Source organism: Sinohyriopsis cumingii, chromosome 10 (assembly GCF_028554795.1).
Source record: "Sinohyriopsis cumingii isolate HCF-2022 chromosome 10, ASM2855479v2, whole genome shotgun sequence".
Lineage (NCBI taxonomy): Eukaryota > Metazoa > Mollusca > Bivalvia > Unionida > Unionidae > Sinohyriopsis > Sinohyriopsis cumingii.
In genome coordinates, this window is record NC_142970.1 from 113,021,613 (window position 1) to 113,039,455 (window position 17,843).

Genomic DNA, 17,843 nt, shown 5'->3' on the forward strand with positions numbered 1-17,843 from the left:
CACCGGAGTGGTTTGCCATGGTAGGAAAGAGGGCAAAGTGTTGGACTATTACTTTACTTCAAGGGTTATTTATGGGTTTGATACCTGACCAGGCCAGCTCACTCAATGTGTCTTTGGAAAATACATAACTCCCATTTTCTCAGCATAATACGGCAATAAATGTTTTGTAAAAATAACAACAACAATGAAAGAAAATGAGTCAAAAACATCGATCTTTCAAAACTTTAATTCTCTAATGTATAGTCCAACATTTCAACATATTAATATATTTAACAATGTTCATATTGTGTAATACAGTGATTCATAAAGCAAAGGTGTCTAATATTAAACAATCATCTGGAATCAAATGCAGTAACCAATAAAGAATACAGTCATCTGGAATCAAATATAGCAATCAATGAACAATAGTCACCTCAAGAGTGGTCACCATTTTTTAAGGCCACTTTGTCCAGTATCAAAATGCAGTATATACTTGCTTAAAGGTTGTCAAACTGCAAAAGGTAAAGACCCAGATCTGACATCACATAATGTGCCAGCAGATCTGTGTCTATGCAGTCTGTTAGGAGTAATCAGAAGAACAAACAACACAGACCTTGATCTGTTGGCACATTATGCAACAGAAGATTAGGTCCTATGTTGTTTGCAGCACGACCTGACAATAAGTGAGCATATACAGAAAAATATTTTTTAAAAATCCAATTCGAACTACAAAAGGCATTCTTTTTATAAAACCATCTTGTTACTGCACAAAAAGTGGACTTGTCAGAGTACAGCCACTGTGCATAGTTTGTAAGAGAAGTAGTCAGAAGCATTTTTCTCCTCAACTGAAAGACTTTTATTTCAAATACCATTGATGTAATATTCATCAAATAAACAGACACTGTGGGGTACTTAACTGTGGAGTGCATCAGACATTATATAAATGTGTATGCAACAGCAAATATGCCTGAGGAAAAAAATGAATATATGAAAGAATTTTGTCAGGCCAACTTGACTAAAGTTCATCGAATTTCAAAAGAAGATATGGAAAGGACATGAAAGCTTGCTTAGTCAAACACTCGGTTATTGTGAAAAAAAGTTGGATTTTTTTCTCCACACATGATGTGTGAATATATGAATCCAGGCAATGAAAATGCTAATAAGGTAGTTCTGCAGATCTATTTAATCCCAAAGGTTCTTAACCTGACAACATCATAACCATGTGATCTAATTAAGTAAACGCAATGATCCTTGTGTCATATTACTGATAAACATCATACAAAATTCTTCCTATCAAATGAAAGATATAGATATATATACCATGTGTAATTTAGATCCAACTACAGATTGTATACACGTAGATCTGCTGTTGAATAATGCACAAGCAGATCTGAACTAATGAGTCAAACAAACAACATAGACCCTAACTGTGCATTATATGATGGCAGATCCAATTCTATGTTCTGTGCAGTTGGAACAGACTTAAACACAAATATACACAGTACCATAGGTGGTAGAGCTGAGACACGCCAGAATATCACTCATAATTTTATGCTACTCATTGCTGAAAATAATTTAAGTAGCATACCTCACCCCAAAAAAACAATCCCAGAAACTGTAAAGCAATAAATCCAAGGTACTAAACAGGATAAATGCATAAATAAACTTGCTGGTAAAGTTTTGCATCAAAAGCATTTTCACATATAAAATAAATTCTTATATGTTTAATTATTCAATTAATCAAAGGAGAGGATGAGAATAAGTAGGGCACTTGGTCATAAAACTCTCCTTCACTCAAAATCTTACTCAATATCAGTCTTGCCAATCAAAAAAGCTGCATTGGTTTATAGTGAATAATGGCTACTGATGAAATGTAAAATAGTTCTGTTACAAATTCCTTCAAAAATATGTTTAGTCAAAATTAGATCAACAATCTAAATCACCTTCAGTTTCTTTCTATAAAGATAGGGGACTGATGGTGTGGTCAGCTGCCAATCATGTGTTTTGTATAATAGAAGAAAAATATATAAAAAATTTATTTTAGCCATTGTTTCACTTAACATTGCAATATAACCAGACTGGATGAGTATGAAGGAGGTAATATAAATGGTTACCAATAACAATTAAATAAAAGTACCTGAGGATAATTAATAGGGTAAATCTTGGTGGCCTCAGTAGAGCACTTGAAGCAGGGTTCCACGCATAATACTCTATACAGCTATACTCATATCAAGTTTTAAAAAAAACTGGGACAGTGTTTTGTTAAGATGTTACCAAGGAAGTGGCATACCAAGCATACATGATGCAACAGATGTGTATAATGAGATTTCCTGTCTGCAAAGTGTCTGACTTTATTCATAACATAAATTTCCAAATGGAAAATCCATATAATGGAGATGGCAACCAAATCTTACCTTTTAATTGGCTAATGGGACAGAATTATTACATTTTATAACAAAGGGTATATACTGCAATAAGCTCTCTTAATTTGCTGTTGTCTGTGAAGAACTCTAAATCAAGTGCCCTCATTAGATAATTTTAAGACAGGCAGATAGATTTTGTTGCATTCAGTTTATGTCAAAATGAGTCATGAAATTCCAGTAAAATAAGGACACAGAATCGGACTCAGTTGCAATCAATTATGTCAAGTCTTGTTGAGGGATTCAAGAAGACTTTTGTACTCCTGTAGCAACTGTGCTTCCTCATTCAGAGTAATGTCTATATAGTCATCTTCATCTTCTGGAAGATCCAACACCAGCTTCCCAATGGCTAATTTCTCCTCCTCTAATTCCTTGGGGCTTTTGGTAGGGGAGACACTAGCTGTATACAACATAGAAAATGCACTACATAATATCTGACAATAAGGCAATGACAAGACTTGAGAATAAAGATGATTTGGTGAGACACAGGAATGTAACACACATTCTGATCACTGATACTGCTTTCTTAAAACTATGACTAATATTCCCAACTTCTCAAATGCAAACTACTATGGGCTGTTCAACTTAAACATGGATGTTACCATGGGAAAGCACTATCTTAAAAAAATATATCCTGAAAGAGTTCGTAGGAAAATTATATCATGCCATGTAATTATTACATAACCCTCGTATTCATAGGCTATATTAGACAATTTATACAACTGTTGTGTAGAAAATTAAAACTGTTATTTAATGAGAGATGGTAACAGTATTCTATTGTTAGAAATATATTGCCAATCATACCAAACAAGTGATATTCGTGTACAAATGTGTTGGCATGACGAGAAATTGTTAAGCTATCAACCTTTGCAAGTCACACATTTGTGGCAAAATCTCGCTTTTAAATGGTGCTTGGATTTAACATCACCTGTCAGCTGTCAGTGAAGTGACATCAGAAACCTACACACATGATAATGATATCAGTATATGTGAACATTATTAACAGTAAAAAGGGAAAGGATATGAATACAAGTGATCATTTACCAATGTGAATAGGGAAATGATATGAATACAAGTGATCATTTACCAATGTGAATAGCGAAATGATACAAATAAATGTGAACATTATACCAATGTTAATAGGCTAATGATATGTATATGTGTGATCATTTTCCTTTGTGAATATGGTTGATATACCTACATGTTATCATTTACCACTGTGAATAAAGAAATGACATAAATACATGTGATCATTTTCCACTGTGAATATGGTTGATATACATTTGATCATTTACCACTGTGAATAAAGAAATGACATAAATACATGTGATCAATGACCAAGGTGAATAGGGAAATGATATGAATATGTGTGATCGTTTTCCTTTGTGAATATGGTTGATATAACTACATGTTATCATTTATCACTGTGAATAGGGAAATTATATGAATACATGTGAATATTATACCATCGTGAATAGGTAAATGATTTGAATACATGTGATCATTTTCCACTGTGAATATGGTTGATATACATTTGATCATTTACCACTGTGAATAAAGAAATGATATGAATTATTTGTGATCATTACCAATGTGAACAGGGAAATGCTATGAATACATGTGATCATTTACCACTTAGAACTTGGAAATGATATGAATACATGTGATCATTTAACACTGTGAACAGGGCAATGCTATGAATACACATGATCATTTACCACTGTGAATGGGGAAATGATATGAATAAATCAGATCATTTACCACTGTGAATAGGGAAATGATATGAACACAAGTGATCATTTACCAAGGTGAATAGGGAAATTTTATGAATACATGTGAACATTATACCATTGTGAATAGGAAAATAATACAAATGCATTTGGTCATTTTCCATTGTGAATAGGGTTGATATAAATGCATGTTATCATTTACCTCTGTGAACAGGGAAATGATAGGAGTAAATGTGATCACTTACCACTGTGAACAGGGAAATGATATGAATACTTGCAATCATTTACCAATGTGAACAGGGAAATTACATGAATACATTTGATCATTTACCAATGTGAACAGGGAAATTACATGAATACATTTGATCATTTACCAATGTGAATAGGGAAATGATATGAATACATGCGATCATTTACCACTGTGAATAGGGAAATGATATGAATACTTGTGATCATTTAACACTGTGAACAGGGCAATGCTATGAATACATGTAATCATTTACCACTGTGAACAGGGAAATGATACAAATACACATGATCATTTACCAATGTGGAAATGGTAATGATCAATGTACATGTGAACATTTCTGAGTTACACTTAAGTAATGATATGAATACATCTGAAAATTACAAAGCTATACACCATTGCTGATGTGAATGCAATGTTGATTGAAAACGCAAACCTAAAACTGACACAAAGTTGAGTCAATATGATAGACTTTCTGGTTTATAAAACTTTATATGCATCAAACAAAAGTGTTGATTATTTTATTATATAATTTAGAGAAGAAAAATTTCTTTGAATCTGCTACTGAAATGAACAAATGACATTTCAACTGTATGACACCAAAGACAAAGCTATCAAATCAACTAAAATCCAGTGACATCAAGACCATGAGATGACCATGTGAGATTAAGAAATATCACATATCAAATAATACTGAACCATTCATTAAAAACCCATTTCTAGATGAAATCATGTAATTCAGGTAATTAAAGAACTTTTGCAGGTACTGCAGGAATCTGAAATTGGATGTAATTGTGTTTACCTGAGGAGGGTGTACTTCCAGAGGCAGAAGAAGATGATGGAGAGTCAAGTTCTGCTGGTAAAGGGGGCATAATTCCTCCTCTCTGGATCAAATCATTCATGGCTTTTTCTAGATTGGACCAGTTCATGGCTAATGCTCTTCTTGCCATCTCTGGATCAAATCCCATTGCTATTATCTAAAGAAAAAGTCACTGATTGAATCCCATTGTTATCTTTGATCAAATCCAATTACTATTATCTAAAGAAAAAGTCACTGATTGAATCCCATTGTTAACTTTGATCAAATCCCATTGCTATTATCTAAAGACAAAGTCACTGATCAAATCCCATTGCTATCATCTAAACACAAAGTCACTAATTGAATCCCATTGCTATTATCTAAAGAAAAGGTCACTGATTGAATCCGAATGTTAACTTTGATTAAATCTTATTGCTATTATCTAAAGAAAAAGTCACTGATCAAATCCCATTGCTATCATCTAAAGAAAAAGTCACTGACTGAATCCCAATGTTAATTTTGATCAAATCCCATTGCTATTATCTAAATAAAAAGTCAATGACTGAATCCCATTGTTAACTTTGATCAAATCTCATTGCTATTATCTACAGAAAAAGTCACTGATTGAATCCCATTGTTAACTTTGATCAAATCCCATTGCTATTATCTAAAGAAAAAGTCACTGATTGAATCCCAATGTTAACTTTGATCAAATCCCATTGCTAATTTCTAAAGAAAAAGTCAGTGATTGAATCCTATTGCTATCATCTAAAGAAAAAGTCACTGATTGAATCCCAATGTTAACTTTGATCAAATCTCATTGATATTTTCTAAAGACAAAGTCACTGATTGAATCCCATTGCTATTATCTAAAGAAAAAGTCACTGATTGAATCCCATTGTTAACTTTGATCAAATCCCATTACTATTATCTAAGAAAAAGTCACTGATTGAATCCCATTGCTACTATCTAAAGAAAAAGTCACTGACTGAATCCCATTGCTATTATCTAAAGATAAAAATCACTGATTTAATCCCATTACTACTATCTAAAAAGCAGTATCACTGATCAAATCTGACTGCTAAATCCCACAGCTATTACCTAAAGATAAAAATCATTGATCGAATCCCATCGCTATTATCTCAAGATAAGCTTAATGACCGAATCCCATCGCTATTATCTTAAGATAAAAATATAAAAATCACTGATTGAATCCAATTACTATCTAAAGATAAAAATCACTTGAATCCAATTACTATCTAAAGATAAAAATCACTTGAATCCAATTACTATCTAAAGATAAAAATCACTTGAATCCAATTACTATCTAAAGATAAAAATCACTGACTGAATCCAATTACTATCTAAAGATAAAAATCACTGATTGAATCCAATTACTATCTAAAGATAAAAATCACTGACTGAATCCAATTACTATCTAAAGATAAAAATCACTGACTGAATCCAATTACTATCTAAAGATAAAAATCACTGACTGAATCCAATTGCTATCTAAAGATAAAAATCACTGACTGAATCCAATTACTATCTAAAGATAAAAATCACTGATTGAATCCAATTACTATCTAAAGATAAAAATCACTGACTGAATCCAATTACTATCTAAATATAAAAATCACTGACTGAATCCAATTACTATCTAAAGATAAAAATCACTGATTGAATCCAATTACTATCTAAAGATAAAAATCACTGACTGAATCCAATTACTATCTAAATATAAAAATCACTGACTGAATCCAATTACTATCTAAAGATAAAAATCACTGACTGAATCCAATTACTATCTAAAGATAAAAATCACTGACTGAATCCAATTACTATCTAAAGATAAAAATCACTGATTGAATCCAATTACTATCTAAAGATAAAAATCACTTGAATCCAATTACTATCTAAAGATAAAAATCACTGACTGAATCCAATTACTATCTAAAGATAAAAATCACTGACTGAATCCAATTACTATCTAAAGATAAAAATCACTGATTGAATCCAATTACTATCTAAAGATAAAAATCACTGACTGAATCCAATTACTATCTAAAGATAAAAATCACTGACTGAATCCAATTACTATCTAAAGATAAAAATCACTTGAATCCAATTACTATCTAAAGATAAAAATCACTGACTGAATCCAATTACTATCTAAAGATAAAAATCACTGACTGAATCCAATTACTATCTAAAGATAAAAATCACTGATTGAATCCAATTACTATCTAAAGATAAAAATCACTGACTGAATCCAATTACTATCTAAAGATAAAAATCACTTGAATCCAATTACTATCTAAAGATAAAAATCACTGAATCCCATTGCTAGCACCGATCAAATCCCATTGCTTTTATCTAAAGATAAAAATCAACTGAATCCCACTTGTAGTATCTAAAGATAAAAAATCACTGATTAAATCCCACTTGTTGTATCTAGAGATAAAAAATCACTGATTGAATCCCACTTGTTGTATCTAGAGATAAAAAATCACTGATTAAATCCCACTTGTTGTATCTAGAGATAAAAAATCACTGATTAAATCCCACTTGTTGTATCTAGAGATAAAAAATCACTGATTAAATCCCACTTGTTGTATCTAGAGATAAAAAATCACTGATTAAATCCCACTTGTTGTATCTATAGATAAAAAATCACTGATTAAATCCCACTTGTTATATCTAAAGATAAAAAATCACTGATTAAATCCCACTTGTTGTATCTAGAGATTAAAAATCACTGATTGAAGACCACATTGTATCATCGACTAAGAATAGCTATTACATGTCTGTTTTCATCTACTTTGGTAGATATATCCCATATACTTATATTTACTGGAATTTAACCAGGTTTTATGGATTAAAGAGAAGGGGATGTACATCATCATTTCTTTTTGTTTGTTGTGGATTAAACAAAATGCAATGTACATCAGGTCTTTTATTGTGGAATAAACAGCATGCAATGTACATCATATCTTTTATTGTGGAATAAACAGCATGCAATGTACATCATATCTTTTATTGTGGATTAAATAGCATGCGATTTACATCATCATATCTTTTATTATGGATTAAATAGCATGCGATGTACATCATATCTTTTATTGTGGAATAAATAGCATGCAATGTATATCATATCTTTTATTATGGATTAAATAGCATGCGATTTACATCATCATATCTTTTATTATGGATTAAATAGCATGCAATGTACATCATATCTTTTATTGTGGAATAAATAGCATGCAATGTACATCATATCTTTTATTATGGATTAAATAGCATGCGATTTACATCATCATATCTTTTATTATGGACTAAACAGCATGCGATGTACATCATATCTTTTGTTGTAGATTAAACAGCAAGTAATGTACACTGTCATATCTTTTGTACAATAGTAACCTCCAGAAAAACCAGTCATTTTTGTCGTTATTGGTTTCCACCTTCTTGATCTTCACACCAAGGAGTAAATGTCTATTTAAAGACGGACTGGATTAAGGAGGTTTACTACTGTTATGCAACATGCCAATCAAACATCCTGGGTTATACACCCCATCCTGACTCTTCCTGCTTATTTCACAAAAAGTGACTAGCTATGTAAGGGCTGATTAGGTTGAAGAGGTCTACTATCATTATGTAACATGCCAATTACACATCCTGGGTTATACACCCCATCCTGACTCTTCCTGCTTATTTCACAAAAAGTGACTAGCTATCTAAGGGCTGATTGGGTTGAAGAGGTCTACTATCATTATGCAACATGCCAATTACACATCCTGGGTTATACACCCCATCCTGACTCTTCCTGCTTATTTCACAAAAAGTGACTAGCTATCTAAGGGCTGATTGGGTTGAAGAGGTCTACTATCATTATGCAATATGCCAGTTACACATCCTGGGTTATACACCCCATCCTGACTCTTCCTGCTTATTTCACAAAAAGTGACTAGCTATCTAAGGGCTGATTAGGTTGAAGAGGTCTACTATCATTATGTAACATGCCAATTACACATCCTGGGTTATACACCCCATCCTGACGCTTCCTACTTATTTCACAAAAAGTGACTAGCTATCTAAGGGCTGATTGGGTTGAGGAGGTCTACTATCATTATGTAACATGCCAATTACACATCCTGGGTTATACACCCCATCCTGACTCTTCCTGCTTATTTCACAAAAGGTGACTAGCTATCTAAGGGCTGATTAGGTTGAAGAGGTCAACTATCATTATGTAACATGCCAATTACACATCCTGGGTTATACGCCCCATCCTGACGCTTCCTACTTATTTCACAAAAAGTGACTAGCTATCTAAGGGCTGATTGGGTTGAGGAGGTCTACTATCATTATGTAACATGCCAATTACACATCCTGGGTTATACACCCCATCCTGACTCTTCCTACTTATTTCACAAAAAGTGACTAGCTATCTAAGGGCTGAATGGGTTGAGGAGGTCTACTATCATTATGTAACATGCCAATTACACATCCTGGGTTATACACCCCATCCTGACTCTTCCTGCTTATTTCACAAAAAGTAACTAGCTATCTAAGGGCTGATTAGGTTGAAGAGGTCTACTATCATTATGCAACATGCCAATTACACATCCTGGGTTATACACCCCATCCTGACTCTTCCTGCTTATTTCACAAAAGATGACTAGCTATCTAAGGGCTGATTGGGTTGAGGAGGTCTACTATCATTATGTAACATGCCAATTACACATCCTGGGTTATACACCCCATGCTGACTCTTCCTGCTTATTTCACAAAAAGTGACTAGCTATCTAAGGGCTGATTAAGTTGAGGAGGTCTACTATCATTATGTAACATGCCAATTACACATCCTGGGTTATACACCCCATCCTGACTCTTCCTGCTTATTTCACAAAAGGTGACTAGCTATCTAATGGCTGATTGGGTTGAGGAGGTCTACTATCATTATGTAACATGCCAATTACACATCCTGGGTTATACACCCCATCCTGACTCTTCCTACTTATTTCATAAGAAGTGACTCGCTATCTAAGGGCTGATTGGGCTGTAGAGACCTACTATCATTATTTAACATTAATCAACCCAGGTGATTATACAACTAGGGTTTTACATCCAATTGTATGCATAGCATATTATTGCATGCTGTCAATACCAATCATCTTGTGCATCACATCAATCAAGAGCTCTTGCCATAGTGTCACGAGCTATCATGTTTGCAGCTCATAAACTCCAAGAAGTGCAAGGATTAGGACTCTAACATGAACAAGACATTCATTGACTGACAAAAGCCTTTGACCCAGTCGGTTGTGGAGGCCTTTGGGAGATCATAGCAAAATTTGGTTTCTCTGAGAAATTCATCAGGATGGCTCAGCTATTCCATGATTGCATACTTGCTTGCATCATGGATCACGGTGAGTCATTTGAACCATTCCCAGTCACCAATGGAGCCAAGCAGGACTATGTTGGCCCCAACTCTCTTCAATATGATGTTCTCTGCCATGCTTAATAATGCCTTCAATGACTATGATACTGGAATTAACATCTGATACTAGACTGAAGGCAAGCTCTTCAATCTACTACAAGTGAAGATGAAGTTGCAGGAAGTGACTGTTTGTGATGACTATCAAATCTGAGCCTGACATGCAACACAGCATGGACTATTTCTTTCCAGCCTGACATGCAACACAGTAAGGACCATTTCTCTCCAGCTTGTACGATTTCAGTCTCATGGTTGTTGTTGTTGTTGTTGTAGGGTTTAACACCATTTTCAGCACACAATAGGCTATACATGGTGGCCAGTATTAATGGTGGAGGAAGAACCCGGGAAAACCCCAGAAAGAACCACCAACTCACGAGAAGCTACTGGCAAGCTTTTTCACATACCCACAATGGCCAAATCCGAGACTCGAACCCATGCAGACAGAGGTGAGATGGCAGTGATCCGTAACGGATAGCGCTTTAGACCACTTGGCCACTTGGGACCCCAGTCTCTCATGGTAAGTATTCAGTATCAAAACGAATGAGGTGATGCAACAACCTGCACCAGGAAAGCCTTATTAAGAATCTGGCATCACAGTAAATGGCCAAACCCACCTGACATTGAAAAAGTTCATATGTCTTGGCAGACAACATGCAGATATGTGGAAGGGCAGAGACATCAGTCTATAAATGAAACATAATGTCTATAAAGCCAATGTTTTGCTGACACTGCTGTATGCTTGTAAAACCTGGACATTGTACAAATGCCATACCTAAGGAAAATGATGAGAATATGAGGACATGACAGGGTCCTTGATACTGAGGTTCTCACATGGGCAGGCATTTAAACCTGAAACACTCTGCTGATGATATCATCACATTTTAGATGGGCAGGCAACATCACTAGGATGTCCAAAGAGCAACCAAGGACCAAAGCAGATTTCTGTGGTGACCTGAAGAAGGGAAAGTGATCTCAGGGTGATCAGAGGAAATGCTTCAAAGATTCCCTTAAGTCATCGCAGAAATGGTTCAGCATTATCCCCCAAGTTTTGGAAGTCCTCATAAAGGATTGCTTCACATGGCAGAGTCTCATCCATACTGGAGCTATAGACTCGGAATAGAATAGAATAGCAGAGCAGTGCTGAAGTGCGATCTCACAAAAACAGCATATCCTGAGCATCTCCTGTAAAGTGTGCCACAGACAGTTCAGAACACAAACTGGTTTTATCGGCCATTCACATATTCACATCAACTAAAGAAATTAGTGATGGCATGGTCATCTTTAAATTTAAAGAAAAAATAATGACAAATGATCAAGAATTCACAATTGATTTAAGTTTTACTATTAAAATTAAAAACTCCACGAATATACAAATTCCTGTTTTAAGAACAATTTGACATTTTAAAAAATTAATTTGTCTAAAAAGCTTCATTTTAAGAAAGGCAAAGGAGTTTGTGTAGGCATGATTCACCTCATCAAATTAGGTTTGTGCCAAGAAGAAAATTTCAACATTTTCTGCTTTTGTTTGATTCATATATACTTTGACAATTAATGTGCAAAATTTGATGCTTAGGTTTATCTCCTACCATAACTGACAAGGTTATTCTTTGAAATTACATAACGTAAATTACCATATGAATTAATATTTCTTGTTGCATTTCAAAGTAGCTGCAGAAAATCCATCAATGAGACCATAAAAAGTCAATAGGCATGTCTGCTCTTAAGTTTTTGTTTAAATAATATACTTCTTGGTCAAAATTAGAAAATGCAGGTGATTAGACAACCCTGATATATTATTTCAATATTATTTCAATACACATAGAGATAAGTAGACAAAACTGGACAAAACTTCTATAACTTTATACCGACCTTCCACCTTTCCTCCAATGAACACTAGGAAATTACTGCTCTTATTGATAAAATGAATTAAATGAGTACTATAATGGGTAATTTACAATAAACATGCATGCTCTGGAGATTGCTCTGTTGCTGAGGAAACCATCATATCTATCTGAGATTCTTAGTTGACCTGCAAGATTTTCTAAACACATCAACTTATGCAAAGTGAATGGTGTGCCCAGGAAAAGATACAGAGCTTTGAGGGCCTAAAACAAGTACTTCTTCAATATGATGCAAATCATTTTAACAGAGTTCCTGTTAAAAGGAGGGCATGGCAACGGATCCATTACTGTAAGTGGTTGTTTTAATGAGTCAACACATTTTTCAGTACATGATAGGCTATAAATGGCATTTGATTTAACCAACCCACCCATAAACATGGTCACATTTTAGACTGGATTCTTAATAGACCTGATAACATTCTACGGTCCTCCCTGGTATCCCATGACCCTGCATCAGATCACCTCTGCATAATATGCTATCTTAACATATCAGTCCCTAACCCTCCACCTTTATCTGCTACTAAAAGAAACCTCCGTATGATAAATAGAACCAAACTAATGCACGATATCCAAGCTAACCTAACAACATGCTTTACCTCCTACCGCAGAACAACTTGATAACTGTCTGTGTTCATTGCTTGACAAACATGCCCCAGCTACCAAGTGCAGAGTATCAATTCAAAAGTGTTCTCCATGGTATAGCAGTGTTAGGGACCAGCTTCGCACTGCTAAAAGAGACCGCCGTGAAGCTGAGAGGCTCTGGCTTTCCACCAGACTCACTATTCATAAGCAAATCTATGAAGTCGCTAAGAAGAATGTCACAAATATAGTCCATGCGACAAAATCAGCCCACTACACTACTAAGATCATGGAAAGTTCCAGTTGCAAAGAGCTAATCGAGATTACTAACAAGCTAATGTCAAGGAACAAATCAACTTCCAACTACCTTCTCTCCAGTCGACCTTCCGGACATGTTTGCAAATTTCTTCCGTGACAAAGTACAAACCATTAGAGATAAGCTTGACACCACAATTTCAATTGACTCATCATCACCATACAGTTGGGATACATAATCTGAGAGGCAACCATTAGCAGCATTTGAACCTGTCTCTATGGATTTCGTACATACAATCCTGATGAAGAGTGCACCAAAGTCATGTGAACTTGATCCAATTCCAACATCACTGCTGCTGTATGTGCTTAGATCCAATATTGCCTTCACTAACTGATGTTATTAATACCTCTCTCTCATCCGGGGAATTCCCATCATTTTTCAAAACTGCCATTGTAAAGCCTCTGCTGAAAAAACCATCACTACACCATAACGATTTAAAGAACTACCGCTCAGTTTCTAATCTCCCATCATATAAAAAATCTTGGAAATGGTTGTTCTATCCCAGCTTGTATCTCATCTGAATTCAAACAGTCTTTATAGCAACATACAATCTGCATATCGCCCTTGTCACAGTCCTGAAACTACTCTTCTAAATGTAGTTAATGACATTCTCTCTGCGTTGGATAGCGGAAAGATTACATTGCTCACCCTCCTTGATTTGTCTGCAGCATTTGACACAAAAGACTATGATATATTACTTCACCGTCACCAGCATGTATTTGGCATTCATGATACAACCTTACTGTGGTTCAAGTCCTACTTGGTCAACAGGACACAAATTGTATCTGCAAATGGAATACACTCCAGCCCAGTCTGTTCTTGGACCTGTTCTCTTCATTCTGTACACTCAGTCGCTCGCAAGTGTCATAGATCATCATCCAGTGTCTCACTAATTGTATGTTGATGACACCCAAATACAGAATTCTAGCCACCCAACTGAAGTTGATGCTACCATCCAAGGTGTAGAGAGGTGCATTTCTGATGTGAAATCATGGATGACTTGTAACAAGCTGCAGATGAATGATGATAAAACTGAAGCCATTCTGATCACAACACAAAGGCTTTCTCATTCACATCCTTTACCTCAAACAATAAATATCAGCAACACCAACATTAAATTCACACAATCAGTATGAAACCTAGGTGTTACTCTGGACAGTACTCTCACATTGCACCAACATGTCATGAACATATGCAAGGCTGCATATCTTGAGCTGAGACGCATCAGCTCAATTCGCAAATATCTTTCATTCAATGCCACTAAAACACTTGTGTGTTCATTAGCACTTTCAAGACTGGACTATTGTAACTCAACTCTGTCTGGTTCATCTCAATATCTACTGCAGAGACTTCAAAAAGTTCAAAACACAGCTGCTCAGATCACACTGAGAGTACCACGATCAGAGCACACCTCCCCGCTGCTCTGTACCCTACACTGGTTATCCTTTCGATCCAGAATCAAAAACAAAATTTGTTCTCTGTGCTACGTTTCACTGTTGGACTCTAGTCCAACATTCTCACCCATGTGTACACACCAGCAAGATACTTACGCTCCTCTTCTGACAATTGTATACTCATTATTCCCACTATGAAAACAAAGTCATATGGACAGCGTTCTTTTGCATACCAGGGCCCAGCAACGTGGAATGAATTGCCCACTGAACTTAGACACAAAGACACAGTGATTACATTCAAGAGGGCTCCAAAACTCACTTATTTCGACTGCAAGAACAAACTTAAAGACCTAATTATGTTTCCTACCTGAAATATTCTCAGCCTGTTTTTTATTTTTTAATGTTTTTCTAATTTCATGGTGTTTGTTTTTGTAATAATATTATTATATGTTTTTTATCTTATATGTGTTGTCTAATGTTGTAAAGCGCTTATAGCTTCTAAAGATTAGGCGCTATACAATGTCCTCATTATTATTATTATTATTATTATTCATCTGGCATTGGAAGAACCTTGAAAAATCCCAGAATGAACCTCGGGCATGTGGGAAGCTAATGACAAGTTTTTTCACATACCCGCAATGGACAAGCCAGGCACTACAACCCATGGCGAGAGAGGTGAAATGTTCATGATCTGTAAGGCGAGTGTCTTAGACCACTTTGCCCCATTCACTGAATGCTATGTATCTATATAATAGGAATTAGTGGAACCTTAGCACAATAATGGCTACGTGTTGCCAATCAAAGTAAAATTGTCAAATTGCAAATACTAGGCTATGCTCAAAAGCATTAGAGATGTGAAGAATTCCAAATAAATGTAAACATGATGCACTTCATTAAAAAATAAAAACTATTCTTCTGTCAAATGGATATAAACATATTCAAGGTTAAAACATACAGTCCTAATCAATCTGGTTACAGTCTGTTAATCTAATATTTTTTCAAATGGTACATCATCATAAAGTTCCTTCATTAATACACATTTACAAAAATTATTCTTACTCATTAGCCTGAGGAAGATACCCTCCAAAAGAATGTATTCCACTGTGAGTGGACAGAAGAATGTATTCCACTGTGAGTGGACAGAAGAAAGTATTCTACTGTGAGCAGACAGAAGAATGTATTCCACTGTGAGTGGACAGAAGAATGTATTCCACTGTGAGTGGACAGAAGAATGTATTCCACTGTGAGCGGACAGAAGAATGTATTCCACTGTGAGTGGACAGAATAATGTATTCCACTGTGAGTGGACAGAATAATGTATTCCATTGTGAGTGGACAGAAGAATGTATTCCACTGTGAGTAGACAGAAGAATGTATTCCACTGTGAGTGGACAGAAGAATGTATTCTACTGTGAGTGGACAAAAGAATGTATTCCACTGAGGGTGGACAAAGGAATGTATTCCATTGTGAGTGGACAGAAGAATGTATTCCACTGTGAGTGGACAGAAGAATGTATTCCACTGTGAGTGGACAGAAGAATGTATTCCACTGTGAGTGGACAGAAGAAAGTATTCTACTGTGAGCAGACAGAAGAAAGTATTCCACTGTGAGTGGACAGAAGAATGTATTCCATTGTGAGTGGACAGAAGAATGTATTCCACTGTGAGTGGACAGAAGAATGTATTCCACTGTGAGCAGACAGAAGAATGTATTCCACTGTAAGTGGACAGAAGAATGTATTCCACTGTGAGCGGACAGAAGAATGTATTCCACTGTGAGTGGACAGAATAATGTATTCCACTGTGAGTGGACAGAAGAATGTATTCCATTGTGAGTGGACAGAAGAATGTATTCCACTGTGAGTAGACAGAAGAATGTATTCCACTGTGAGTGGACAGAAGAATGTATTCCACTGTGAGTGGACAGAAGAATGTATTCCACTGTGAGTGGACAGAAGAATGTATTCCACTGTGAGTGGACAGAAGAATGCATTCCACTGTGAGTGGACAGAATAATGTATTCCACTGTGAGTGGACAGAAGAATGTATTCCATTGTGAGTGGACAGAAGAATGTATTCCACTGTGAGCAGACAGAAGAATGTATTCCACTGTGAGTGGACAGAAGAATGTATTCTACTGTGAGTGGACAAAAGAATGTATTCCACTGAGGGTGGACAAAGGAATGTATTCCATTGTGAGTGGACAGAAGAATGTATTCCACTGTGAGTGGACAAAAGAATGTATTCCACTGAGGGTGGACAAAGGAATGTATTCCATTGTGCGTGGACAGAAGAATGTATTCCACTGTGAGTAGACAGAAGAATGTATTCCACTGTGAGTGGACAGAAGAATGTATTCTACTGTGAGTGGACAGAATAATGTATTCCACTGTGAGTAGACATAAGAATGTATTCCACTGTGAGTGGACAGAAGAATGTATTCTACTGTGAGTGGACAGAAGAATGTATTCCACTGTGAGAGTGGACAGAAGAATGTATTCCACTGTGAGTGGACAGAAGAATGTATTCCACTGTGAGTGGACAGAAGAATGTATTCCACTGTGAGTGGACAGAATAATGTATTCCACTGTGAGTGGACAGAAGAATGTATTCCATTTTGAGTGGACAGAAGAATGTATTCCACTGTGAGTAGACAGAAGAATGTATTCCACTGTGAGTAGACAGAAGAATGTATTCCACTGTGAGTGGACAGAAGAATGTATTCCACTGTGAGTGGACAGAAGAATGTATTCTACTGTGAGTGGACAGAAGAATGTATTCTACTGTGAGCAGACAGAAGAATGTATTCTACTGTGAGTGGACAGAAGAATGTATTCCACTGTGAGAGTGGACAGAAGAATGTATTCTACTGTGAGAGTGGACAGAAGAATGTATTCCACTGTGAGTGGACAGAAGAATGTATTCTACTGTGAGTGGACAGAAGAATGTATTCCACTGTGAGTGGACAGAATAATGTATTC

At 35.6% G+C, this 17,843-nt stretch overlaps 1 protein-coding gene across 5 annotated transcripts in view; it reads right to left on the reverse strand.

Annotated features, from left to right (window-relative positions):
• Positions 1–210: 210 nt before the first annotated feature.
• LOC149791044 (NEDD8 ultimate buster 1-like) overlaps positions 211–17,843 on the reverse strand; it is an 84,337-nt gene continuing 66,704 nt past the window's right edge. For all 5 annotated transcript variants that reach the window (XM_089972952.1, XM_089972948.1, XM_089972949.1 and 2 more), the window contains 2 exons: positions 5,179–5,353; positions 211–2,799 (listed from right to left, as the gene is read on the reverse strand). In XM_089972952.1, coding sequence (XP_089829078.1) covers positions 2,624–2,799; positions 5,179–5,353 — 351 coding nt within the window. In that variant the 3' untranslated portion in view covers positions 211–2,623. The remainder of the gene's footprint in view (positions 2,800–5,178; positions 5,354–17,843) is intronic.